Source organism: Tripterygium wilfordii, chromosome 7, assembly GCF_013401445.1.
Source record: "Tripterygium wilfordii isolate XIE 37 chromosome 7, ASM1340144v1, whole genome shotgun sequence".
Taxonomy (NCBI): Eukaryota; Viridiplantae; Streptophyta; class Magnoliopsida; order Celastrales; family Celastraceae; genus Tripterygium; species Tripterygium wilfordii.
Window position 1 is genome coordinate 14,000,989 of NC_052238.1, and position 25,643 is coordinate 14,026,631.

Consider the following 25,643-nt stretch of genomic DNA (forward strand, 5'->3'; position numbering starts at 1 on the left):
GTATTGATTTGTCAGAGAGCAAGTTCTACCTCTCAGGGTAGTTACACTTATGGTCACTTTGGGAACACATCCCAAGTCAAGTTGTTTTCATCTGATTTCCTAGTAATTGATGTTAAAACTCCCTATAACGCACTTACCGTAAGACCATTGCTCAACCAGGTCAGGGTAGTGGTATCAACGTACCATTTGAAGGTGAAATTTCCAACTGATCATAGGATCGAAGAGATGAAGGGAGACCAAAAATTTGTCAGGCAAATGTACCTAATGATCTCAAAGAGAAGAAGAAATCTTCGATCTTAGTAGCTAGCTTGAATATTAGAAAATCATGAGTTCAACGCTTGCACATGACGAGAAATTAGTCCTAATAGTCATTGAGGAGGGGACCAAGAGGAAGCTCTATGTTAGATCCGAGCTAACTAAGAAATTTTTAGAAGAATTAAACAGTTTGCTCATGTCTAACATTAAAATATTTGCATAGAAAGAAAATACCCAGGATCAGCGCCAAAGTCACAACACATCACCTCAATATCAAAGCGGGAAGTAAACCGGTGAAGTAAAAGAAAATTTATTTCGCACGAATTCGTCAGTAGGCTATCAAGAAGGGAGTCAACAAACTCCTTGAAGCACGATTTATCTGAGAAGTGTAATATCCAGAATGGTTGCCAACATAGTTGTGGTCATTAAACCTAATGGCAAATGGAGAATGTGCGTCGACGCTTGTCTAGAAGACTACTGTCATTTGTCAAAAATTGATCAACTTGCAAATGCTACCTCGAGAAAAGGTCTCCTCAGTTTTTTGGACGTTTATTTGGGATATCATCATATCATAATGGATCATCCGATAAAGAGTGCACCGCATTTTTAAGTCCAAAAGGCATTACTTGGTAGCAGTAATGCCTTTTGGACTTAAAAACACGTAGGGGCTATGTAACGACCCATCCCACACACCCACCCCGCAGTAATGGGCTGTGCGTACAAGCCGGGCCCATGGGCCGCTACCCCGAACCCCTCTCCCCTCGCAAGGCAGGCAGGTTGTTGCTAGGTTTCGAACCCTCCACCTAGCCTTTAACATAGTGCCTTTGGCAACCTATGTCACCAACTAAGCGCCCATGGGCCCGGCTTGTACGCACAGCCCATTACTGCGGGGTGGGTGTGTGGGATGGGTCGTTACATAAAAACTACCTTTTTACAAGTTTCCCCACCCACCTCCCTGGACCTCAGCCCAGTAGGCATGCCGTAGGTACTTCCCTGGGCCATGGCCCAGACAGCCCAACCCCTCACCCCCTCGCAAGGCAGGTAGGTTGTTGAAGGTAGGAATCGAACTCCTCACCTCCCTTTAACATAGTGCCCAAGGCAACCTATGTCACCAACTAAGCCATGTTAAAGGGAGGTGACATAGGTTGCCAAAGGCACTATGTTAAAGGCTAGGTGGAGGGTTCGAAACCTAGCAACAACCTGCCTGCCTTGCGAGGGGGAGAGGGGTTGGGGGTAGCGGCCCGTGGGCCCGGCTTGTACGCACAGCCCATTACTACGGGGTGGGTGTGTGGGATGGGTCGTTACAGGCTACGTACCAGAGGTTAGTGAATAAATTTTTGCTAGTCTTCTTAGTATGGAGGCATATGTGGATAACAAAGTTGTAAAAAGCAAAAACGTAGAAGATCATGCACCAGACCTACAAGCTGTGTTTGACATCTTAAATAAATTCAAAATGAAATTGAACCCCGAAAAGTGTATCTTTGGGGTTTCTTCAGGTAAATTTCTTGGGTTTCTTGTCTCAAAGAGAGGAATTGAAGCTAACCCAGAAAAAGTGGAGGTGATTATCAGTATGCAAGATCTGCACAACAAGAAAAAAAGTGCAGCAACTTACTGGCCGAGCAGTAAGTTGAAAGTATGAGATAAATGTAGGCCATTCTTCAACGCTTTAAAGAATGATGAAGAATTCCATTAGAGTGAAGAATTCCAAAATGCCTTTGAAAAATTGAAAGAATACCTTGGAAATGCTCCTATCTTATCAGCTCCAAAGGAAGAAGAAGTGTTGTTTTCTTTATCTGGCAATTGTTGAGCAAGCTATTAGTGTAGTGTTGATCAGCAAGGAAGACAAAATTCAAAAATTTGTTTATTATGTGAGCAAAGTCTTGGCGGGAGCAGAACAAGGTATAGCTGAGCTGAGAAACTAGCATTATCCTTAGGTACTTCAGCCTGCAAATTACGCTATTACTTCAAATACCACTCAATCATTGTTTTAACATATCAACCATTGAAGAACATCTTGCAGAAGCCAAATACCTTGGGCAAACTAATTAAGTGGTCTACTGAAGTTAGTGAATTTGACATTCATTATCAATCGAGCCAAGCCAACAAAGCCCAAGCTTTGGCCAACTTCATCACAGAATGTCAATCATTCAGATGAGGAAGGAAAAATTGAAGAACTGTATGACCAAATGGAGCTCTATGTAGATGAGTCATCAAGTTTAGAAGGATGTGGGGGGCTGAAAGTCTTCTTCTCAGAATGGGGGTATACATACCAAACAACCTCTTCAATTCAATTTCAAAAGTCTCAAGTAATGACATTGAGTACGAAACTCTTCTCGCAGGGCTAAGGCTCGCCATTAAGTTAGAGGTAAACAAATCTAGTTATGAACAACGATTCACAGTTGGCCGCCAAATAAATGGTGAATATGAAGCAAAAGCGTCAAAAATGATCAAATATCTTGCAAAAATCCAAAAGTTAAAGGCAAAAAGCATGACTGAGCACCTTCCTTATTTGATGGCGAAAAGTATCTACTAGCAAGCTTCTACAAGCTACCCTCCATATTCACAATTGCTTTCCCGGCAATGGCGCCAAAAAGTTGACCGACACCAAAATGTGTGTGGTGAACTTACTCAAGTGCAAGGTAGTTGGCAGTTAATAATCCGGTGAGATCGGAGTCAAATCCACAAGGAAACCAATGTAAATTTTGATGGACGAATGCAAACAACTAATCAGTAAAGCTAAATGTAAAGAATCTATCTATAATTATAAAATGTAAGGCATGTATATGTATTTGAGAGAGAGTAGCTATTGATTTGTGTACTCTCAACATCTCTTGCTATCTCTTGCAAATTTGTGGGGCTCACAATAATAAATAATAAAAGACTACTAAAAATTTCCATATATTATATTGTCCATTTGAACTTCCATATACTGTCAGTTTAAATTGCATTAACCCATGAAATAATAATTTCATCAATAATAATTATAATCACTTACCAAAACAAATCAAAATTCCTTAGAATTTGCATTAGTCAAAATAGAAACTCCTTAATTAAAAAAAAAAACTCTTTAGAATTTGCATAAAACAAGAAATATTCATAAAAACAAGAAATATTTGCATACAAAACAAGAACCAAAAAAAACTCCTTAATATTTTAATATTCAAATATTAAGGAGCTTTTTTAGAAATATTCATTCATGGGGAAAAACAAGAAGAAATATTTCTTAGAAGAGCTTGAAATATTGATCACAGCTGACAAAGAACCATTGACTCAGTTAGAAACAGATATGCAAGTACATACACCGCAATTATTCACAAGAAACGTACTCAACATATAGTGCTTGAAGTTTTTGATGCATACGATTATGATGATCAACCAATATCTACTTTGCTTCAAAGATGTAAGAAACAAGAAAAAAGGTATGCAATATGTTCTCTAAATGAAACTTTGCACTAGAAAAATATTTACATGCTAAAACTTATAAATAAACTTATATATTTTTTTTACATAAGCAAGGGAACAATAAACATAGAGGAGCCACTACATGATATAAAAAAGAAGAAGACAATTGCTCACATCAAAAGAAAGGACAAAGGAAAATCTAAATATGAGATTGTAGACGACACAATTAAACATTAATCATTTCAAACAATTTATATTCCTCATTTTATGCCTACGGTGGTCTTTATCATAAGTCTATGACTCATTTAGTTCTTTGTTCGCTACACCTAAGGTTATTTATTTAGGAATTTCTTAAAATTAAGCTATGCAAAAAATTAATTATTTATCAGAATCTATTAAAGAGTATTGCTCTTGGTTGTTTTGTTGACTATTCTTTGGTATATCCTTTGTTATTACTTTACCAATCATTCTTTTGAGTCACACACATGTATGCTCCGTAAAGTGGTAGTTATTCACTATTTATTGGTTGAATAAATTTTTATGAGGCACTAGTTTCTAGGATTATCCGATGTACAGTGACTAATCTCATGTAGGACTTTCTTCAATGATTAAGTACCATTTCATTGTCATATCTATATTCTAATATTCGTTCAAATCAAGCACCTACTTAGACTCAAATTAACACCTAAAATGTAGTTAATGAGTTTATGGTTAGGCTTGGGGAAAACATGATATAAGTTTCAGATAATGAATATTTATAACAGTTCAAAGGGCTTTCTCTTTTGTGGATTATCACTCACTGCTTTATTTCCTTTTCTCTCTTGGTTTAATTCCATAAGTTTGTCCATATTTAGCTATTAGATCTATTTACGATTTTACTTCATGTGACCTAAAACCAAAACACATTGAGGCTAGAGGCTAACCCTATGAGCCAGTTAGAATCAAAGCTATAAAATAGTGAAATACAAGGGCTTGATGCATTGAAGCATCCATGAAAGTTTGTTAATATTGTCATATGTGTCTAATGTCTTTAATCAGTATAATATTTATATTTAATTAATTTGATCATATTTTTGTACTAGCAATACTGAACATCATTGTCTAACTTAGACTTTCCATTTACGTAAAAGCTGTTTCTTTTGATTTTTTTCAATAAGATTATTCCAGATGACAAAGTTGAGCATCGGATAAACTACCTGAAGTCAAAAACAGTCTACCACCTTATTAAGCTTATTATAAACTAATCTGTAATAACTAATGGTTAATAAATTGATAATGTATTAGACAAAGTAAAAATATAATAACTCGTAGCGTAGCGCGTGTTTATTGCTAGTAATGAATAAGATGTAAGAAAAGTAAAAGGGACTGAATGACTTGGTAAGCATACAATTTTTGTAACCAATTAAAGCAACAATAAAGAAAGCGATTAAGTAAAAACTCTAGCCTCTAATCCGTCCCGATAGATACTCATTTCTCATGCTCAAGGTACTATTGCAAACATACACAACCATGCATAATGAAATTGTGTGATACCATCAATCATGCACATGCAAGGGAAATTGGGCATAAAGACTTCCATTCCTACATGGAGGAATGGATGAACGACACAGCTTCATCTTGCACTGTTAAGCAACACTTGTGTCTACAGTAGTGTTTACATCTGTATTTACAATACCACATGACAGGCGGCAACAATAGCGATAAAACAATTCCTATCTATTAAAATGACTTGTTGTTAATGGTATTTGCAATATCAGATGCAATAGCTCTCTTCTCTTCATCTACTTCAGTACTGATGTTCTTGGGTATACTCACTTCGCGGTATGCAGAATAATATTTTCTCAAGTCCGTGCCAATGAGGTTAAGTATTGGCCTTATTAGCTGGTTTATCTCAATAACATCAATGCTCATCATTTTTAGTGCATCCCTGTACATAGATGTCGTACAATAGAGAAATTGAAATATAGAATACCAACAATTTCAACACAAGGATATACGTAGAAAACTCTAAAACCGGAGAAAAAATCACTGTTATTATCAAAAGACAACCAGAGAAAATTCACTAGGTAAAAAATTTGTACAACCACACAATTAATTTTCTCTTATCAAGAAACGCAAGCGAAACCCAAGAATAAAAGTCTCGTATTCTTTTTCACTACTCAAAACACTCAACCCTTTATTTCTCTACAATAACCCTCTTCAAACATATAGAAGAACAAAGTCTTTGAGTTTAAATCTACTTAGCTGTCAATCTACTTAGCAGTTCCTCCATAATATGTTTCTCGTTACAAATACAATAGCAATCACCTTCATGACTAGAGTTCAACTTGAAAAATGAGATTCGTCAAAACAAGGTCTCCTTGTAGCACAAAACTCTCATCCATGTACTGAAGTTGTCTGTCTACTGTTCGGACAGTAAACCTAGAGGTATTGACAGATGTTCCTCTGCCAGATTCCTGCACTCCGTCTTTAACAACCAATTTTTTGATCAAAATCCTAATGATCTCTACCTTGATTAGAAAATTTTATACCTTTCGCTATAACACTATCTTCACCAACATTTACAACTCTTCAACTTGAGAATTGTCTTTTGGCTCATGTCGAAAAACCCGTTGAAACAATTATGGTGCACTCCCGTGTTTGGCTTTCCTGAGAGTTCATCAGCCCTCAACATTATTTTTCACCAGACACCTTGGTAACTAGTGGCATGACATGAGGATGTACATCCCCTTAAGAGGACATCACTTGCATCTTCCTCTGAAAACGCACTTTAAGCTTCACCAGAGCTACTTGTCGAATCAACTCCGCCTTTTTCACAATCCCTCTTGAGGTGCCCAGATTTTCATACCTCCAGCACACTAACTTTTGCTTCATGGACTTCTTCTTCCTATTTTTCACTACTTCTGGTTAACCATTACTCCCACCACTCAGTCTTTTCTCTTTAGCGAAAAATTTCCTAGTAACTTCAAAAAAAAATTATTTTCTCCTTCCCACAAATCAATATACGCTTCATATGCTCATAGGAAGATAGAAGAGACCATATAAACCTCAAGGCAATATCTTCAATATCCATCCTAACTGCAGAAACCTCCAGTTCTGAGACAAGCCCATTGAGAACAATAAGATGATCTAAAATTTTTTTACCTTCACTTATACGCAGTGTATGGAATTGCTCCTTCAGGTACATACGACTTGAAATACCCTTTGACTGATGCAAATTCTTCAAACTTTTCCCAAAATGCCTTAACCACAGATATTCCATGCACATTCACTAAAATATTCTTGGTCAAACACAATCGAATTGCACTAACTTTTAAATCAAGTTCCTCTCAATCTTCATCGCTCTTACTAGACTGTCCTGAATCCATCGTGGAAACCATGAGTGCTTTTTCCTTCAAAGCCTTGTATATCCCAAATTGAATCAGCACATCCTTGACTTGCACTTGCCACAAGCCAAAATTGATTCTCCTATCAAACTTCTCGACGTCGATTTTAACACCTGACATATCTACTCCAAGGAACCAACTCCGATACCAATTGTTTGAAAATTTATCGGGATCCTCCTTCAAAAATATCAAACGACTAATAAAGAAATTGAAATAGAGAACAACAACAATCTCAGAGAAAAACCACAAATGTTGTCAAAAGACAATCAGAGAAAATTCACTATGTAAAAAAAATTGTATAACCACACACTCAATTTTTTCTCACCAAGAAACTCAAGAATAAACTCTCTTATTCTTTTCAATGCTCACAACACTCAGTCATTTGTTTCTCTGCAATAACACTCTTGAAACACTAGTATATATAGAAGAACAAAGTATTTGAGTTTAAATCTATTTAGAAATCCCTCCACAAGATGTTTCTGGTTACAAATACGATAACAATAACCTTTATAACTAGAGTTCAACTTGAAAAATGAGTTTCGTTAAAACGTAGACTCTTTGTAGCACAAAACTCCAGTCCACATACTGAAGTTGTCCGTCTACCGCCCAAATGACAAACGTAACTGTCCGGACAGATGCTTCTCTGGCAGATTCTTGCACTCTGTCTTTTAAAACCCAATTTTTTGATCAAAATCTTAACACTATTAGCAGCGGTTCCAGCAATCTTATTTGCTTGGTTGCATTTCCCTCTCCTGGTTGAAATAGTCCCTTCAACAATAATTGGTCCCAGTGTATTTGGGCAGCAAAGTAAGGAAATTATCTACTAGTCCTAGGACTTAGTACGGCAAATAAAATTTTCCACTTTAGGGTGTTTTGACTGTTTGATGTGGCTCTCTCTATGTCAATGACACATCGCTCTCAGGATGACCTCAATTTTGAGTTACTTTACAACAAAAAAAAAAGAAAGAAAGAAAAAAAAGACCAGATCATATCAACAACAATTCAAAAGTACAAGTTGGAGAGTATTATTGTTCATAATTTGAAAACTGAAATATGGTTTAGAATACTGAAAAACAAAACATATGGAGTTTCAACAACACAAGAGTCAGTAGCAAACAAAGACCGTTGTATTTTTTATCAAGTAAAACGAGAGTTTGCCGTCTCTTTACAATCCAAATTCAACCCATCATAATCCTAAACTTCCATAGAAAATCAGCTGTCCAAAAGTCTTTTATAGATCTCAACTACCATGACAATACAAGAGAATAAGTTAATAAAACCTAAACAATGCAGAAACAGAGTCCCCATCATCTTATTGGCTCAGAAAAAAAACATCACATACTCCAAAGCTTCACAGCACACCAACACTTAGAATATGCTCAATCCCGTCTCCTTCCAAAATATGTCACCGCCCCACTACATTATTTTAAGACTTTGAAAATCAAGTTTTACAGGCTCTTACCCTTTTCTTTGTTGTATGATCAAAGACCATATTTTTGGCCATTTCTCTCCCTTCCTCTGAAACACAGATTTTGAATGAGTTGCAATGACAATCGAAGAACCGGACCCGAATCCCTCAGCAGATCATGTTCTGGACTGGCTCGAGGACTCGGTGTCGTTTCTCTCATCATACTTGGATGATCCTTATTTAGGGGATATCAGTACGTGCTGGTGGGATCAAAGTCAAGATGCAGGGCAAGATTTCATCAATACTAATACAGCTTTCAGTAGCAGCACAAATAACATTACAACTAGTCCACCACCAATCGTCGCTAAACATTCCCCTCCATCGGGTTCTTCCAATAAACGGAAAGCCTCAGACGACCAAGTACTCAAAGCATCACAAAATCATCATCAGAGAAAGAGTAATGGTCGTCGGATAAACAAAGAGAGAGATGGTGACGGAGTAGTCCAAGAAGTTGTGGCGGCCAAAAAATCAGTGGGGAACAAGAAAAGTACAGGAAAGGTCATAGGAAACAACGGTAGTAACAGTAATAACAAGGAAGGGAGATGGGCAGAGCAGCTATTGAATCCTTGTGCTGCAGCCATCACCGCAGGCAACTTGTCGCGAGTCCAGCACCTTCTTTATGTTATCCATGAGCTTGCCTCTCCCACTGGAGATGCCAATCACAGGCTAGCAGCTCACGGACTCCGAGCCCTGACTCACCACTTATCCTCCTCCTCTCCCTCTGTTGGACCTACAACTTTTGCTTCTACAGAGCCAAGATTCTTTCAACGATCCTTGCTGAAATTCTATGAGGTTAGTCCATGGTTTTCCTTCCCAAACAACATTGCTAATGCTTCCATACTCCAGATCCTCAGTGGAGAAACTGATCAAACACGTAATCTGCACATTCTTGACATTGGTGTCTCTCATGGTGTACAATGGCCTACGCTTCTCGAGGCCTTAACTCGCCGATCTGGAGGACCACCCCCACTGGTACGTATCACAGTGGTGGCTGCCACCATTGAAGCTGATCAAAACACTGAGACCCCATTTTCAATAGGTCCACAAGGTGATAACTTCTCATCAAGGCTCCTTGCTTTTGCAAAGTCTATGGATATCAATTTGCAAATAGAAAGGCTTGATAACTATCCTCTGCATAAACTTGATGCACATATCATCAACGCATCAAGTGACGAGACCTTGATAGTTTGTGCACAATTTAGGCTCCATCATTTAAACCACAGCACACCTGATGAGAGGAGTGAGTTCTTCAAGGCCTTGAGAAGTTTGGAGCCGAAAGGAGTCATACTTAGTGAAAACAACATGGACTGTAGCTGCACTACTTGTGGAGATTTTGCAACTGGATTCTCACGGCGAGTGGAGTACTTATGGAGGTTCTTGGACTCGACAAGTTCAGCTTTCAAGGGCAGGGAGAGTGAAGAGAGGAGGGTAATGGAGGGAGAAGCAGCTAAGGCTATGACAAATCGAAGAGAGATGAATGAAGGGAAAGACAAATGGTGTGAGAGGATGAGAGGAGCAGGGTTTGTTGTGGAGGTATTCGGAGAGGATGCCATCGACGGAGCTCGAGCTATGTTGAGAAAGTATGACAGTAACTGGGAGATGAAGGTGGACGAGAAAGATGGGTGTGTTGGTTTATGGTGGAAAGGGCAGCCTGTTTCATTCTGTTCATTGTGGAAGTCGAATATGAAACTGGAGGATAGTTGAAACAGTTAATAGCATAGTGTTGGTTTCTCTTACTGTCTCTATGTAGATCCATTTTGGATCGAGTCATTATGTACAACGAATCATGTCCATTTCAAATCAAAACAAGAAATTGAAAAACCAGAACAGTAGAACACTGAGCTAAACTAATAGAATTGTGCATAAACTAGTCAGATCAGTAAGGACAGATTCCCACTTCAAGGAAACAGAATTAATTGCTTTCCTTCCAATTTAGAAATTCTGAGCTAATCAAAATGTCTTCTCCAAAATACAATTAGATGACAAAACCCTGAAGTTCAGTATCATATATATGTCCCAAGAGGAATGGGTGCCTGAAATCCAGGCAACTTTTCAACGTCAATCTACTAAACATATACAAAGGAACACGACTAGTTTGTTTGTATTTTTTTCAAGGCACAAATATCACCTGAGAACTGTGGATCGTCTGCCGACAAACAGGGCATTTAGGCGATACGTCACGTTCAATTGATAGGGCACAGCGATTGCAACAAGCTAGATGCCAACATGGAATAAATACAGATCGCCTTTTCCTAGTCAAGCAGATAACACACAATTGCCCTTCTGGAACATCCCCTTCCTCGTCTGTCATATCAGCACTGGCAATTGCACCACTGTTTGATTGCTGTGGCTGTCCCTGTTGCCTCCACTCTTTCCATTTATTCCAATTCCTGAACAAAAAAAGTGCATGTGGAAAATAAGATATCAGCCAGGATCAAACTTTTACAATGATGTTTCTCACACGCACCGCGCACGAACAGATAACCAGTCAGTTTGTTTTGTCGCAATGAATTATAATGTCATCTTCTTCACTAGTAATATTGTCATCAGACATTCAAATTTGAGTATAAATCAGCATTATCATCATCATTAACAAACACTTTATCAACTGCAAGAATCTATATGAGAAATTCTGGAAAACCCATCAAATGAATTCTCCTTAGCCATTAATTCTTATCAAAAGCTTCACTATTGACTAATTCTAAAGAGTCCATGTCCTTTTTAATCACTTCCATTCATGTCTTGGTTGGACTCCATCTTATTAACATCTCCTACTTCAATTTTCTTCAACCCTACACACTACAGCACTAATATTTCAACCACATCTGCAAACCAACTTAGTCAATTTTATTGCACTTATCTTTGATTGGTGCCCTTACCTGAGAATCAATAGTCGTGTTTCTTATCCAATCCATCTTTGTGTTGCCATGCATCCAATGAAATGTTCTTATTCATATCATACTCATTCTTTGAGCGTGTTCTCTCTCAAAAAGCAAAAAGTTCAGACTGCACATCAGTGCAAAGTGCATACCAGACCTACAGAAATTCCCTTTTAATTTCAAGGATACTCCAGTCACACAAACCTCAATGCACTGTTCCACTTCTTCCAAATAACTTCAATCATATTTCCAACATCCTCCTCAATACTTCAATCATTTTTAGTTATAGATCCAAGTTATTTAAATTTACACTTAAGTATTTAATTCTCTTTTATTTTAATTGCTTCCTTGTCATCTCTTGTACATTTGCTAAACTTATTTTCTATATTGTCTTAGTACTAACGCCTCTATGTTTTAAAACTTGTATCCATGTATCCGATATCAAGAAAACTCCAATGGGACAATTTCATCCACCATATATCCAATTGAACACAGTTTAATATCTATAGGACATATTTATAGCATATAAAGCTTTATCTTGTTAATTGTAAATCAACTGTTAGACCAATTCTCTGTTACATTCGCTTTTATTTCTCGAGGGCATCCCTTCCGGAAAAAAATTCTTGACAGCATCAAGATATCCCATGCAATCAGTTCGAGGCGATTGGGAACTATTATCATTTGGAATGAATTCACAAAAATCCTGGTAAGATCCTTCGGCCATTCAATCATTGAATATTGAAATTTTAGCAATTAGAATAAATACTAGCAATAAATAGGTTTAAGAAGAAATAGGTATCCTTTTATTTGGTATAGGAAGAGTCTGTACCGTTGGCACCTTCTTAGTGCCTGTGCAATAAATTTCTTTCCCATTAGGGAAAAGAAAAAAAAAAGGTTTAAGTATGGACACTCCGGGAGGAAAGTGGGAGGGTTTGCTAAGGCAAAGGTAATTAATATATACATCCACAATTCTTAACTACTATACCTGATAATAGCATAACCAAGGACAACCACCGACAATGAACCAAGAGCAATACCACTCCACAGCAACACTTTTGTCTTGAATGCAAGATCTAATATCATCTGATCCTTAGTCAAGTCGGACCTACAACAAGCACCATCTCACCAGTTATTCCACTATGTACAAGGCCTCAAGAAAGAGAAGGTACAATAATCATAAAAGATATAACCATTCATGTTATACAACATAGAAAATAATCTTTAAATGAACACCACCACATGATTACTAAGACCAGCATCTACTTCCAAGATTAATAAATACGACTTCAATCCTCACAAAGAAGAAAGCATCAGGTGACACACACATGAAAATAATGTCCAACTAATCTTCTGCCATAAAACCAAAGTCTATAGCCACCACTCAATTAGTCACCTGGCTTGTTTATTGAGGATAAGATTAGTACAAGCAATCCCATCCCAACTCCCAAGTCCTAGATGCAGCAGAAAGTCAAAAAAGTTTTGACAAAATAAGTACATATTAATATATTTTGGAACTTCTAACACCCAAATCTCATCGAAAGTGTACCAGAACCACCACACATACAGAAAATAGGGAAGCTCTTTGCACGACTTGATTTCAGGAATTCCATTTCTGAAACTACAAATGCCAACAGCAGTGATTTCCTTGCCAAGTGGAAGAATTTTCTCCTCATCAAGCAGCCCAACCTTCAGAAAACAAAGAACAATTATGACATTGGGCATTCATACCAGAAATAAGCATATGCCAAAAGATCATAATAAATGCTACTGCAAACCTATAAAAAAAAAAGATTTAGTTTAAAAGTGCAACAGAATACTTCTATGACTTATATAAATTAATGCATTTAGTATATGATTCTTCCCAACTCACAGGGTATTCATGACCAAAAAGTGCTTGAAGGAATGTGTAAGGCGAAGCATCAATAGGCTGCAATTGATGATAGACTGTTGTAAGAGGCATAGGGTGTCTTGAGCCATCCATACTGACACAGACATAATCTGTTTGTGGCCATTGCCCGCCATCAACAAGAACAAAAGGAACCTGCCAAAAGATTGTAAATAAGAAAAGTCATTGATGTACCAAAAACACCATAGGAGATGCATAAAGTTCCATAGAAGAACAGTCCATGTGGCTTGGAATAATTTAAGCAATTGATACGCAATGTTAATACCAGGAAATAATTGGCATTAGATCTACAAAAGTTTTTACTAAAATTCAGAATTCTTCCATATGTTAATGACAATGGCAAAAATCCTGCTTCAGGAGTCACTTGGAGCTGGAGCATGATTCATAGGAACTCTTTTCTCCTTTGCAACATGATACATGAGCAAATCGAAAATGCAAAAATGAAGAACCAAATAAAAAACAGATGACACAACTTTGAGACATGAAAATGAATTGGAAAGTCTACAAATATAATCCATACTTGTTATTAGCTATAACCAGTGTTGTTAGAATCGCATGAATCGCAATTCGATTCATGCGATTCAGTTCGACTTTCACAGCTCACGATACAAATCATGATGTGGATCGCCGGAAAGCATGAATTGTGTGAATCGGCGGAATCAACGATACCTACGATCCAAAAACTGTGTTCTTTTTAAAGAAATCCATTAAAAAAAAGGTCATTTGGTGAATTTTTTTTAAAACAAAAAATTAATCCAAAACGGCGTCGTTTAGATGAATTTCCTTATTCAAAAAGTCAAGACGTCTGCGCTGCATTGAAACTTGAAATCATTAAATAAATACCAACTTTACTTTCTTTCCTCAACAGTCAACAACCTCACGCCACTTTCTTTCTTCTACTGTGCACAATGCCACGAACTATTGACATGTTTGTCTTCTTTCACTTTTAAATTTTTATTTTTTTTATATATGACAGCTTTTCTTTGCAAACCTAGGCTACACATATATTCATGGATCAACATAAAATATTTTTAAATTGTTATAAATATGTTTTTAGTACTATATATCTATTTTATATGAATATGTATATATATTATAATATATTATTAAAAATTAAGTGAATCTTATTCCCGATTCAAAATTTTGCTCAATCGATTCGTACGATTTGATTCGACAACCTTAGCTATAACCTGAAGTAGAGCTATTAGACATGTACCTAAAGTAAGCATGTAAAGCAAAGAAGATTTGCAATGCAGTTGTTCTTTTAGTCAAATATTTAGATTCCAAAAACTGAGAAATATACACAGGAAACTTCCATACATATCTCTATATATCTTAAGGTTAGAGCAGAATATCTACTCTTTCAAGAATTTTATCTCAAATAATCATGCTTTCTAAAAAACATAAAGCAGAGCAAACAACGCTAATAAGGAGACCAGTAAGCAGCTCCCCTTCGAGCCCCTGGGTTTTCCTATGAAACCAGAATCAATGGCACTTCAACCTCTACATACGCCAGTTTAAGAATATATTTTTTTTTAAAATTATGGCACAGACAAGTTCTATGTTCTATGTAATCAAAATTGACAAAAAGGAAAGGAAGTTTACTATAGCCATCTTGCAAGAAGTAGATCTTTCAACTGAAACAAGAACTTAATGCAAGTAAAAGTCCACCATGCAAACCAACGATCATCAAATCAAAATTTTAATGCCACCTTAAAAGAAAGTTCTAAACTGCAAATCGAAGATATGTCAAATTTTTATATTCTATGAGGAAATGAGGAAAGTCAAGTCAAAAAGATCTCCAGCTATATATGTTCTGAAAAAAGAAAATTGAAAGAGCAACTACACCCATTATGTTCAATCTTCAATACAAAAATAAACAAAACAAGTGAGTCATGAATTTTACCGTTCTTAATGAGGTTGATTCTTTTTCCCTCCAAGATCTTCCAAAGATGCCACGTATATCAGATGTCCATCCAAAAAAGCCCTTCCATTCGTTGTATAGACACTTCATAACATAAGAACGCCACATAATCAATTTTTCAAGGGTTTTACAACCTCACTAATTCAAGAGTAAGCTACATTAAAGAAACAAACAGATTCTACCATCCATCATTTATTAACGAATCCTGGTGTATTAACATAACTACAGCTGTCCAGCTTAAACTTTTGCAGTGGCCTTTCTAAGAGAAGCAACCTTTCGGTCATATATACCCAACAATCAAGTATGTTCCATGTAACCAGAACAATTTAGAACAGGCCAGCAAAGTTCCAAATACAGATAGAAAAGTAAGGAACCATAACACCACTATGCTCTAATTAAGTTAGATCTAGTTATCTTTTCCTTTCCATATTTTCATCAAGACCGTAATACAATAGCTCAGCTCGGGTCGGGTCATCTTGCATGTCAAGATGGGGCACTACGTTTGCACTAAAAAAGAGAGAGTAATATAATAGCAAAAGATTGTGTTTTATGTCACTTTTTACAGGAAATTTAGCAGTGAAGTGACCACATATATATGTGCCTCCTATAATACAATAATTGAAAACAGAAATTCTAAAAAAAACAACAATCACAACAGGAGCAAAGAAAATTAAAATATCGTGCCACTATCTTCTTTCTCTCCCTTTGTTAATATATTACAAATAGAGGGCAGTTACATCATGTCATATCCCATATGAATGCTTTAAGAAAATCAGACAGGCTAGTCTGAGTGTCTGACCACTTAAACCTAAATCAAGATGAATTCATGTCAGGTTAAGCTCCTAAACCAATTTGTTAGACACTTGGACAAAAGCCTGATAGTAAGATATTGACATAGAATTGAAAACTCAAACCTCGGATGCTCGCAACACTTCATTAGCAAGCTAATGCTAATGTCCCCTAGTCTCACTAAGCAAAGATGCAGAATGCTTTTAAATTCGAAATGCCTTTTTTTAGACCTCTGCATTCAAAATCATTAAGAAATATGTACATGTGTAAGCAGACATAGGAACACCATTTCATGCATTAAAGGAACCTGACTCGTTTAAAAAGTATTTACACTAAAGCATTATTCCATGTATAACAACAATTAAGAAAACATTTTTTCCTACAAATTTTATCTAGGAATGATACGGGATATAAGATATGCACTTACCCATATTATATTATCGTCTAAGGCATACATTAAAGCATCTTATTAATTCATTGCTGTCAATGGAGATAATGTTGACATTTACCATCAAAACATTTTCATATTGCTTGTTAAGATTTCACTGTATTGCCTGAATCTTAAACAGTGTATCTCTGCAATACTCATGTGAAAACAAAACCAGTGACTCTGTTTATTCTATCTAATGAAAAAAAATACATTCAATGCAAGAAACTTTTTCATGCTCAGAAAGCATGTGCAAGAATGAAAAAAAAAATACATTCAATCCAACAAACTTTTTCTTGCTCAGAAAGCAAAAACAAGAATTTTTTTCAGAACCATTTTGTCATCAAGGGGATGAGACAAAATTAACCCCAGCAAAATGGTAATAAAGAGTTCAACAGTGATAATCAGTGGTGGACGAACAATAGTAGCAACCAGCAGGAGAATAATCATCATTAGTTGTTGCAAGTGAGTAGTGACCAACTCACAGTGAGTTGTTGCAGGAACCCTATTTGTTACATAGCCTTTGAAGACGCAAAGACGATTGAGGAATATTCCTCCTTAGTTGGCTTCAAACTATAAGCTTCTGATTCATCAGAAATCAGAATCACTATGCTGATCTTGAATCTCTCATAAAAAAACATGGATATTTTCCACTTGACTGTATTTTCCCGCACCTTCTTGGTGCATATTAAAAATTATTATTTTCTTCTTATAGCAAGAGGCAATAGTGATCAATTCTCAACAGTAATCAGTAAGTAATGGCTAATGATGCCTAAAACTAACAGATATTGATACAAAACTTGAGCTCAATGGGGAAAAAATACTTGAGCTCTGAAACAGGATGTTCATTTTCCAATTCTTCTGATCGTCAGCTAGCTTTCTCAAATAAATCACACCAAACATTAGGAAACACAGAAAGAATATTTCATCATGTGAAATATTAAAAAAAAAATGTCGAGCTTGTTCATATATAAAAACCATAAGCTCGCATACAAATCAAAATTAACAATGTCGTGAAATACACGTCAAATCAGAGATATAGCAGAAAATACACAAGCTTCAATTCTAAGGCCTTTCCTACTCTGACATTTTTTCAGCAAGCAATCACAGCACAAACATGGTTCACCAAACAGAAATAAACATATATTCCAGTATATCTGCAAGGTAATACTTAGGTTATTTGTATATATGACTAAACAAATTATGGGAAATTCTGTGCACCGTATAATTGTATATTCATACCGTTTGTGTTCTTTGGATGACAACTGCCTTGTCGCCTGATTCCTGAGACACAAGGATAAGAGGTCTGCCAAGGCTCTTCCAGTTACCTTGGACCACTGATTTGGCCTCAACAATTCCGCTCACGATCACGAGGTTTTGATCGGACGACTGAGACTGGTCATCAGAGGACGGTAACAGAGCACGAAGATCGGGGACGCTGGCGGAAGGAGCATGACGGATTCTGCGAAGTGCGGAGGAGTGGGCCGTGAACTTGAAGAGCGAGCGCACGGCCGCGTAGGCGAGGACTACTCCGAGAACAGCACCGTCGAAGGAGAGAGCCAACTGAGAGAGGACCGAAGCTAGGGCTTGCTCGTGCGAGGACATCTCGGAGTTCAAAAAACATCACGCAAGAGATACGTCCGACGGAGAGGATGGGAGAGAAAAACCGTTCACTGTTTCGACTTTCGAAAATCTTGTAGTTGGATAGACAATAGGAAGATCAAGTGATGAATACCTTGATCTAAGAAAAAGATTCAAAGAAAAAGATTGAGTTGGGAGAAAACACTAGAATTAGAGCGTGTTGGATGGAAGGGTTTGGAGGGGAGGGGAGCGCATGGGAGGGAAGGGAGAGAATGGGAGGAATAATAGTTTCTCCCCTCTCATGTAGGACTCATCATTTGATCCGCATGTCAAAGCCCGGTTCAATCTGAAATTATATTTGGCCTGACCAATCTGGCCCAATGTATCGGGTGGATATAAGCTTCATTTCTAAGGTCAGGTCCGGCCGGACCCCAAATCCGATATAATTTATATATATGTGTGCGCAACGGTGCATGCACTGTCTGCATATATGTGTGTATATATAATATATAGTGTGTGTATCCATATGTGTATATATATATACACACATATACGTGCATATAAATATACATGATATATATATATATACATATCCATATATATAATATATAATATATAATACATATATATATATATATTTGCAGTCTCTGTGTGTGTATATATGTATATATATAAATGCGTAAACATATATATAATTGATATATAAATATTAAATAGCTAAAAGTATAGTAAAAAATCGGGTCTGGCCCGAGGTCCGACCCAAAGGCCCGAGCCTTAGGGCCTCATGCCGGGCTTGAGCCTCATTTTGAGGGCATAGCTAGGCCCAAAGCCCAATTCTCAAAATCGGGCCCGAGCTTGGGCCAGGCTCGGGTTTGAAAAAATCGGACTGGCCTGGCCCAATGCCGATCTCTACTCTCATGTTTGGATGTATAAAAAAGAAAAGAAAAAAAATGAGTTTAATTTACTAATTTATCCTTATTTTTTTATGTTAGCGTGTTATATACAAGGATAAAATAATTTTTTAACATATAAATAACTTAATAAATCATCCCTTCCTTCCAAATGACTCCATTTTGGGGAAGAAAATTTTTGACAAAAATTAAATGAAATCTTCCCTTCAATTCCTTCCAAATCACTTCCTTTAATTTTTTTATAAACTATCCAAACAAGAGAATTGGAAAGAAGTTCTCTTTCCCTTCCCTTCCCTTCCCTCCCCTCCAAATCTCTCAATCCAAACACACTCTAAGTCTCATTTTTTTTATTTTCTTTTGTACCAATACGATAAATCAGTTAAGCCTTTGTGCCAAGGACTTATCATCGTTAGAGGTCGCTCTCCTAACACTTAATTTCTCTTGAACATGGGGCGGCGGGTACACATTTTCTAGGGTTTCGAAAGCTTGTGAGGGAGAGAGTTGTCTTAGCCTGGCAAGTGTTGGTCTCCTCTAGAGCTCTTATCTAGGTGGGGTTTTTCTTCTTTCATCCTTCTTTTTCTCTGATAGTGGTGTGTAGTTAGTGGCGATGGAGGAAAATTTTGAAAAACTGGTTTTAACCGAAGAAGAAGTGGATGGTGTGGTGATTGGTGAGGATCATGTTGCAACGAAGCGGGCTAAGGTGGATAGATGCTTGATTGGGCAAGTTTTCAACACTAGGGCTTACAACACTGAAGCATTGAAGAATACGTCAAGTCTGTGGAAGAAAGATGTCCGGGAGTTCAAAAACCTTAAGGAGAACAAATTCTTTCTGGAATTCGAGTCTGTTTCTGCAAAAAATTGAATTCTCAACAGGTAATCGTGGAGCTTTGACAATCTCCTCTTTGGTCTGACAGCATTTGACCCCTTTGATCCAAGTTAAGCACATGGAGGTGAGATTTGTGTCTTTGTGGGTAAGGATGTATGATTTATCACTGAGGGGTTTCACAGAGGATGTTGGGCGAATCGTTGGAGCAAAGATAGGAGAGGTTTTGGCGGTGGATATTGGAGAATCTGGTTTTGGTGAAGGCAAATTTTTATGAGTTTGTGTTCGGTCGGATATCGCGAGGCCTCTGAAGAGAGGAATGATGTTGTCTCTAGCGGGCTCAACGGTTTTGGTTGTGGTTCACATACAAGAGGTTTCACAAAATATCAGTACGGAGTATTGCTTAGGGCTGATACTGCATCTAGACGAACTTCTGGGGGTTGAAGGAACATATGCATCCGAAGGATCAGTCATCATGCAACAGTAACCAACAACCAACACATAAAGAGGATTCAAAATCCTTGGGCAATGAAGATGCTTCACAAATTCCAAAGGTTGCTTTGGAGTCCTTGCAGGGAGAAATAACCAAAATAGATCGTGAGCACTCACTGGTGTTTCCAAATGATTCACTCAATCCTATTGGGTAGACTTTGCCTTTGGCTAATAGGCAAAAGTCCGTTAGTTCAAAAGGATTTGGTAGCCAACAATCCCCAATAATCCGGTTTAATATGGGTTCTTAGGAGGGGTTCCCATCAAGTCCAACTGGACACTGACATGGTCTCAAAAAAATGGAAGAGGAGAGCAAGATCAAAGGACATAGTTTCATAACTTAGTCCCACTCTGGTAAAACGGAGATATGTAGGAGAGGAGATGAAGGGAACAGTAGAGGATAAGGAGTTCAGCAAGAAAAGGAAAGTTGGTATGAATGAGGATATCATTGTTGATGATATTGAGGCGAAGGCAGTTGGCCTGCCCCGCCCAGCATTATGAAACTCTTAGTTTGGAATTGTAAGGGGCTTGGGAACAGACCTACAATCTGGGAATTACACCATTTGGTGAAATCTAAGCTCCCCAGTGTTTGTTTTATAATTGAAACAAAGTACTATTCGGTTCGAGCTCAGCGTCTTCGAATTTCTCTTGGTTTTGATTATGTGTTTTTGGTGGATCCTATTGGGAAGCATGGGGGCTTGCTCCTTTTCTGGGATTCTGAGGTTAATGTATCATTGAAAAATTATTCTCAGAATCATATTTCAGTGTCCATATCTCTGCCTGATGATGGTTTACCTTGGATTTTCTCTGGTTTTTATGGTCACCCCAATGCTTCTATGCGTTCTCATTCGTGGGAGTTGTTACTTAAAATTTGCCCATCGAATCAACCTTGGTTATGTGCAGGGGATTTTAATGCTATATCTAATTTGGGGGGAAAAGTGGGAGGGAGTTCTAAATTGGGGAAGTCGATGCAGGAGGTCAACCAAGCCTCTCATGATGTCGGCCTCTATGAATTGGGCTTTTGGGGTCCAAAATTTACTTGGAGTAATCGACGGGAGCTTGTTTCTAATTTTATCAAGGAGCGGCTTGATAGAGCCATGGCAAATGCTGCATGGATGAATCGGTTTCATCGCTTCGAAGTGTTGACTAGTTGTACCTCTTCGCTATGTCAATTGGTGGGTTTCCAATGCTGACTGTAAAAGATCTGTCCAGCAATAGTGGACTCAAAATAGGTTTGCTCTTCAAGAGAGACCTAATATGCAGCGATTTAATAGATCCCTGGCTCGATGTAGGAGAAGTATTCAAGTTTGGGTTGTGAAGAACAAAAGATCTGAGAATGAGCAAATGTCTCAACTCCAACTCCGACTGTCAATCAATGTAGCTGTGGAGGATGCCCATAACCAGTCGGAGTTGAGAGAAATCAGATCGGCTGTCGACGCTCTTCATGAGAATGAATAATCCCTTCTAAAACAACAATCTAAAGTTAGGTGGCTGCATGAAGGTGATCGTAACTCCAAATTTTTTCACAATTGTATCAGAAAGAGGAGACAGTCTTCTTTAATAGGGAGTATTCAAGATTCTAATGGGATTTAATTTCTTCAGAGCCGGCTCTGTGTGCAGCTTTCCATTCATATTTTTCTTCTCTTTTCCAATCCTCTGGGGAAGGTTCTCAGCCAATTATTTTTTAATATCTATGCCCCGAGTTGTTTCAAAAAATATGAACTCTTTCTTGTGCAGGATGTGTTCAAAAGAGAGTTTTTGATGCGGTTTCATAGATAGACCCCAACAAGTCTCCTGGTCCAAATGGCTTCTCTTCGTCTTTTTACAAGCAGCATTGGGAGATCTTGGGGGACGACCTATTCAAGGCAATCCTTGATTTTATGTAGCTTGGCGTCCTTTCTCCTGATATTAATCACATAGTAATTGCTTTAATTCCCAAACTGTAGAATCCTAGGAAAGTTACGGATTTTCGTGCGATAAGCCTTTGTGTACAAAATTATAGCTAAAGTGTTGGCTAATAGGCTGAAAGTTATTCTCCCTAGGGTAATTCAAAACAATCAGTCAACTTTTATCACAGGAAGGTTATTACCAATAATATAATTGTGGCTTATGAAGCTTTGCATTCAATGGTGATAAAACATCAGAGTAAGATAGATTATATGGCTGTCGAATTGGACATGAGCAAGTCGTATGATAGAATTGAATGGCAACTCCTGGAAGATGTTATGGAGAGAATGGGGTTCCACTCTATTTGGATTCAATGGATCTCTCAATGTATTCGAACTGTTTCTTACTCGATTTCAGTAAATGGCGACCTCAGTGAAACTGTTATTCCTAAAAAAGGGCTCAGGCAAGGAGACCCCCTTTCTCCTATGTTGTTTGTCTTGTGCACTGAGGCTCTCAGTTTTCTATTTTCACTTCTTGAGTCACAAGGTAATATGGAGGCAATTCCTTTTGGTGGCGGCCAAATTCGGGTTTCCCACTTATTCTTTGCAGATGATTGTCTTCTCTTTTGTCAGGCCTCTTTAGCTACGTGGGACTGTGTCCGAGCTGTGTTGGCTAGTTATGAGACTACCTCGGGTCAGAAATTGAATTTGGAAAAAACTTCATTATTTTTCAGCAAACATACGACGGTGGAAGTGAAGGATTCTTTGAAGAGGGCAATTGGAGTTCAAGAGATAAAAGTTTTTGAATTGTATATGGGTCTTCCTGCCATGATTGGCAAATCAAAAATTGTCTCCCTACAGTATGTTGTGGACAAGGTTCGGAGGAAAACCCAAGACTGGACAAATAGATTCCTCTCCCATACAGGCCGTGGGACACTCATAAAATCAGTTCTTCAAGCGATCCCCACGTCTAGTATGCAAGTGTTTTGATTCCCAAACGGGCTTTGTAATGATCTTAATTCTATCATTCTTCAATTCTGGTGGAGGGGAGGTAAAGGAAGTAGAGAGGGATTTCTTAGCTTCCTTGGGAGACGTTGTGTAAGGCTAAGGATAAGGGAAGCCTTGGTTTTTGTGAATTTGGGGCTTTCAACGAAGCTTTGCTTGCTAAACAGGGTTGGCGAATTATCTAGCATCCGGCCTCCCTGGTTGCCAGAGTGCTCTTTCCTGAAGGCTGATTCCCTTTCTAACTCTTCTTTCATTTGGAAAAGCCTGTGTTCTACAAGGGGCCTTCTCCAGGATGGACTCGAATGGAGAGTTGGTCAAGTTTTTAATATCCATAAATGGAAAGACAAGTGGACTTATAGGGCTCTAAGTTTTAAAGAAGATTTTGGAGCCATGGGACTCTCTAGAAATTCTATAGTTAGTTTGCTTACTGACTCTCGATTGGGGTGGTGGAATCATCGGTTCATTAAAGAATTGTTTAACGAAGAGGAGTCCAACTTGATTCTTCAGCAGCCAATTTGTTTTAGAGGGGGAGAGGATAAGCTATTTTGGAATGGGACAAAGAAGGGTTCTTATTCATTTAGAAGTGGTTATCACCGTGCACTGGAAATTTACTCTAGAAGCAAAACGAGCTCCTCTTCTTGCACTCCTTCGATTGACTTCTGGGCAAAGATTTGGAAACTCCAAGTTCTCCCTCCACAAAATCCTTCTTATGGAGAGCCTAGCATGATATTCTCCTTACATACGCGAACTTGCATCATAGAAGGATTTTATCTTCAATGAGTTGCCCCTTGTGCCATCAATGTTCTAAAACAGTATTGCATGCCTTGTTTCTTTGCCCCAATGCGGTTGAGGCTTTTGTTGCTAGTTCTAAAAGCTTTCATAAACTTCCTTTGATAGGGAATTCTTTTTCGAAAGTGTGGGGAGTTTTCTCAGTAAAGCTTGACCAAGCTGGTTTGGGTGTGTTGGCAGTGTTACTTCGTTTGATTTGGCATCGGCGCAATGCTCTTATTCGTGAAGGTAAGTCTCTTCCTCCTTCCCAACTTTTCAATGCAGCCAATAATTCCATTCAGGCTTTTAGGCCTGTTCATTCCCCTAAGGTGCTTCAGTTGAGTTCCTGTTGGTGCTTCCCTAGTGAGGGATTTGTGAAGATTAATTTTGATGCCGCTATTTGTGTGGAGCGCAATGTCTCAAGTTTTGGAAGTGTTTTTCGAAATGATCAAGGCTTGCCTTTGGCAGCCCCTGTTGACTGGCTTTCGATGGCTCTTTCTCCTAATTATATGGCTAAAGCTTACTCTGCGTTATCAGCTTTTCATTTGGCCAAATATCTAGATTTGCAAGCTATTCATTTGGAAGGTGATCCTTTGAATGTTATTAATGCTATTGTGAATGGATAAGGGGATGAAAACTTCTCAGATTGGGGTGGTATTGTTTCGGAGATAAAGTTAGTTCTGCAGAGTTTCTCTTCTTGGGAAGCTTCTTTTATTCGTCTGGATTTAAATGGAGTGACTCACTGTCTTGCGAAGAGGGGAGTTAATTCTTGTTATACTTATGTGTGGCATGGCGAGGTTCCCCCATAATTGGTTTGCATGATGGAGAGAGATTGTACTACGGGAGACAGGGGAAACTCCTTTTTTTCTTGATTAGGATAGTGTTGTTCGTTGTATAGTTTTGTGCTTTTGCTTCTTTTCTTGGCCTGGCTTCTGTGTTTCGTCTTCCTACGGGAAGAGAAGTTGTTCTTGTATTGTGGTTCGACTATTGATGCTCTCAAGTCTTTGACCTTTCAAAAAAAAACCAAAGACTTACTAGTCATAATACAATATTATCTTCTAGTCCTAATAAAATCCTATTTAGGAATATAATTCTAATTACAAAAAATCAACGCTATTATTATTTAAAACTAATTCTAAACTAATAACTCACAGCTTGACTTTTTAGCCTTTAATTCATGGTGATATGAACTCTTCGATTGACAAATTAGATTCTCTATAGCATTTTTCAGCTTGCATGATGTGATCTTCATCATTTTTCCCCTCCAAGACTACCCTTCTCCTCAAGAGTAAATGTTGATTTGCACCATAGTTGTCTTGATTTGCACCATAGTTGACTTTGATGGTATTGCCTCCAACCCATTTTGTCGGTCCTTGACGTGCATGGTTTCTGAACCCACTTTCATGCAAGTATTAGTCGGTGAGCTTGGTGTTCTGAGCTATTGAGGCAGAAGTTGTGTCGCTGTGAACTATGAACGACTTAGTTTAGCTGAGCCTTAGTTTATTGATATGTGTTAGTGTTAGTTGGGCCTTAGTTTTAAAGACAATGAAAAACTTTAGTCACACATCGATGATTTATAAACACACCCGACTTATGTTTACTTCACTTTAGGGAAGAGAGTTGGGTTCCAAGAGAGAGAATAAGGGTTATTTATTGTTTTGGCAGGTTGATTTTTTTTGGATTCTAGTTTCAGAACATAATTGATCTATCTTATTTGTTCGGGGCATTGGTGTCCCTCAGGTCT

General features: G+C 37.9%; 2 protein-coding genes across 2 annotated transcripts; one reads left to right on the forward strand and one right to left on the reverse strand.

Moving 5' to 3' along the window:
* Positions 1-8,179: 8,179 nt before the first annotated feature.
* LOC120002356 (protein NODULATION SIGNALING PATHWAY 1-like) lies at positions 8,180-10,584 on the forward strand. The gene has a single exon (XM_038851083.1). The coding sequence runs from the start codon at positions 8,590-8,592 to the stop codon at positions 10,213-10,215; it is 1,626 nt and encodes a 541-aa protein (XP_038707011.1). The 5' UTR covers positions 8,180-8,589; the 3' UTR covers positions 10,216-10,584.
* LOC120002357 (E3 ubiquitin-protein ligase SPL2-like) lies at positions 10,421-18,309 on the reverse strand. Its single transcript, XM_038851084.1, has 6 exons — positions 17,679-18,309; positions 15,203-15,304; positions 13,261-13,431; positions 12,955-13,076; positions 12,376-12,495; positions 10,421-10,901 (listed from the first exon to the last, which is right to left on the reverse strand). The coding sequence occupies exons 1-6, from the start codon at positions 18,039-18,041 to the stop codon at positions 10,622-10,624; spliced, it is 1,158 nt and encodes a 385-aa protein (XP_038707012.1). The 5' UTR covers positions 18,042-18,309; the 3' UTR covers positions 10,421-10,621.
* Between the last annotated feature and the right edge of the window lie 7,334 nt (positions 18,310-25,643).

Excerpts from the sequence above, each read along its gene's own strand:
- LOC120002356 (XM_038851083.1), top strand. The coding sequence starts at position 8,590 with ATGACAATCGAAGAACCGGACCCGAATCCCTCAGCAGATCATGTTCTG.
- LOC120002357 (XM_038851084.1), bottom strand. The coding sequence starts at position 18,041 with ATGTCCTCGCACGAGCAAGCCCTAGCTTCGGTCCTCTCTCAGTTGGCT. Across the intron at positions 15,305-17,678 it reads TCATCCAAAGAACACAAACG|TGTCTATACAACGAATGGAA; the intron begins GTATGAATATAC and ends TATGTTATGAAG. Across the intron at positions 12,496-12,954 it reads AAAGAGCTTCCCTATTTTCT|GTCCGACTTGACTAAGGATC; the intron begins GTATGTGTGGTG and ends TGCTTGTTGTAG.